Raw genomic sequence first — 3,149 nt, 5'->3', positions numbered from 1 at the left:
TTAACTAAATAAAAATATATCTATACCTAAACCTAAATTTTAGAAAAAACAAAGAGTAGCTGAGTCGTAAAGTGAATGCCTAAAACTTTATCTCAAAATGTGTACTGGAATTAAATAGGGTTTAGGTTCAAGTTTAAATTAAGTCTAGATGCTTTAGGTTTTAACTCAGGTTGAAATACATCAACTAAAATAATGGGTTGGGTTAAAATAAACATAATTTTCAATATTTTATTATGTAGATTAGGTTTTTTATATGTAGAAACGTTAATATTGACACAAATAAATAAAAAATGTGCTTTTGTGTAATGTTTTTTAGTGTAAGTAATCCAACACCAACCTTTGCACCTAGGTTCAAACCTAACTTTATAATAACAAAGCTTAAGTCGCAAATATAGTGCCTAAAACTTTATGTAAAAATGCATACCAGAAGCACTAGAACTAGGTAATTAAGCGGAATAAGAATGTGTTTAGGTTCAGGTTAAGATAAAGTTTCCTAAAACTAAACCTAAACCACAACTTTAAAAAACAAAGAGGACAAGTAAATCATCTAAAACTTTATCTAGAAATGTATACTAGGAACTCAATAACAAGAATAGGAATGTGTTTAGGTTTAGATTTAAGTAAAGTCTAAGTTAGGTTTTTTAAACCTATACCTAGACCTAAATTTTAGAAAAACAAAGAATAGCTAAGTCGTAAAATTAGTACCTAAAACTTTATCTTAAAATGTGTAGAATTAAATAAAGTTTAGGTTCAAGTTTAAGTTAAGTCTAGGTGCTTTAGGTTCCAACTCAGATTGAGATACATCTAACCAAAATCATGGTTTGGGTTAAAATAAGTACTTATTTTAAACATAATTTTCAATGTTTTGATATGTAGATTAGGTTTATTATATGTAGAATCATAAAAATTGACAAAGCTAATTAAAAAAATGTGTTTTTTTTGTAATGTTTTTTGGTGTGAGTAATTTCAACACCAACCTTTGAACCTAGTTTCAAACCTAAACTTTATAAAAACAAAGCTTAAGTCGCAAATATAGTGCCTAAAACTTTATCTAGAAATGTGTACCAGAAGTACTAGAACTAGGCAAATAAGAGGAATAAGAATGTGTTTAGGTTTAGGTAAAATTTCCTATTAAAGACTAAACCTAAACTACAACTTTAAAAAATAAAGAGAACAAGTAAATCGTCTAAAACTTTATTTAAAAATGTATACTAGAGCTCAATGACAAGAATAGATTCAGATTTAAGTAAAGCCTAAGTTTTTTAGGTTTTCTAAACCTATACCTAAACCTAAATTTTGGAAAAACAAAAAGTAGCTAAGTCGTAAAGTTAGTGCCTAAAATTTTATATCAAAATGTGCAGAATTAAATAAGGTTTAGGTTCAAGTTTAAGGTAAGTCTAGGTTTCAACTCAGATTGAGATATATCCAAGCAAAATAATGGCTTACTTATTTTAAACATAATTTTCAATGTTTTGGTATGTAGATTAGGTTTTTTAAATGTAGAAACATAAAAATTGACACAAGTAAATAAAAAAAATGTATTTTTGTGTAATGTTGTTCAACTGTGAGTAATTCAAACACCAACTGTATTAGTTTTTTGCATGTTTGGGCCCTTTGCTTCTCGTGTGAATGATTTTGAGGAAAAATCTAAGTATGATAGATGTAAAAAACGTAAGTTCCAGCAAAGCAGTTGATTATTTCATGGGCGAGCACCTCCGAATGTCATTATAATCATATTTATTATTGTTCAAGTTCGCTATGGCCATGCAGGCGTAAAAACAACGCCATAGAATTATAGACCGTACACCTCTTCACGTATGGCGCACTTACAAACTAGTATTATCAAAGAAAACTATCTAAAAAGTGTGATTTTATAACACTGAAATCGTTTTTTTGTCTCTCTCTTCGTGTTTAATGGGTGTGATGTCAGAGCAATTGAGTACGATTTTTTTTCACCATCATCCGAAGGAAGTCGTAGTTCCGCTATTTCACGATTATATTGTCTCTTTATCTGACGAATCTGTGGGAAGAAGACACTTTTTTATTTTCCTATATGATATATGAAAACGATTGTAGGGACACTTGAACCGGTGCACTTAGACGCGGTGAGAAATAATTATTTCTCACGATTTTTGACGATGGTCATTTTAATGCGTTTGACCTCCGATTCGAAGAATCGGACGAAATTTTAGATTTTTCGATAAGAACCGGTCGAAGACTTTCTAATAAACGACAAGGGAAATGTAACGCAATTTCTCGAGCAACTATTTTTATTATTGTTATTAATATTTACAACAGCAGCAATAATACTTGTCATTAAATATTTTCCCATGGTCATGTAGTAGCGTTAATCATAACACTTTTAATTTAGTATTTGTGTCACTTCCAAGAATCAAGACTTACACGTTTTTTGTAAAAATTTATTATTTCAAAACTAGTAGTTTAACTTGTCTTTGACGCATTCGAAATAAATAAAACACACACAAAATTAATTTTAGGAAAACCTGATGGAAGATCAGATTACTACACCTGTCTCGAAATTTCAATAACCAAATTTTTTGAGCATCTTTTCGTCATGTTTTTTGATAGCTTCTTCGTGCTTCTTAATTTGCTCCCTGTGAAACTTGATATCATCTTTAATTTCTTCTCGCAACTTGACCATTTGTTGCTTCTGCTTCTTGTGGAAGTATCCTTCCTCGCGGGCAGCTTGGATCCTCCCGAAGGCCCCTCCAGCGATGCGAATCGACCCCATCCCTCCACCTCCTCTCCCAACACCGCTCCCCAAATCCCCCAATTGCGACATAAACCGAATTTGGGTTAAATAAAATCGAAATTTCGCACAATTCATGTTTAGTTTTGACGTGGTTTTGACACACTTTGACACGAGTTTATTTGATTTAAAAAATGCCCGAATTTGGCCGAAAAGGGTGAAATAAATCTCCCCCATCACGTGAAAATCGTCGCAGGGTGCGAACAGTTGTATTTTTTCATCCCCCCATATTCAACAGGTAGCTATTGATATCAGTTTATTGGAAAATGGGGTATTTTATACCGGCTTCCGACTTTTTACGAGCTGTTGTCGATCGAGGGATGAATTCGTGTTTTCTCATGTCGCTTGTCATTCATCTGCCGTGTTTTCCGGATTAATC

General features: G+C 32.0%; 1 protein-coding gene across 1 annotated transcript; it reads right to left on the bottom strand.

Moving 5' to 3' along the window:
• Positions 1-2,261: 2,261 nt before the first annotated feature.
• Positions 2,262-2,899, bottom strand: LOC123008871 (ATPase inhibitor B, mitochondrial-like). The gene has a single exon (XM_044404900.1). It carries the CDS (start codon positions 2,846-2,848, stop codon positions 2,543-2,545), a length of 306 nt encoding a protein of 101 aa, XP_044260835.1. The 5' UTR covers positions 2,849-2,899; the 3' UTR covers positions 2,262-2,542.
• Positions 2,900-3,149: the final 250 nt, after the last annotated feature.

The sequence above is a fragment of the Tribolium madens genome, unplaced genomic scaffold (genome assembly GCF_015345945.1).
Source record: "Tribolium madens isolate multiple individuals breed KSU strain unplaced genomic scaffold, Tmad_KSU_1.1 Scaffold_71;HRSCAF=194;Tcas5.2_LG6, whole genome shotgun sequence".
Classification (NCBI taxonomy): Eukaryota; Metazoa; Arthropoda; class Insecta; order Coleoptera; family Tenebrionidae; genus Tribolium; species Tribolium madens.
This window is presented reverse-complemented; position numbering and strand designations above follow the sequence as displayed.

Coding starts and splice junctions, on each gene's coding strand:
- LOC123008871 (XM_044404900.1), bottom strand. CDS start 2,848: ATGAATTGTGCGAAATTTCGATTTTATTTAACCCAAATTCGGTTTATG.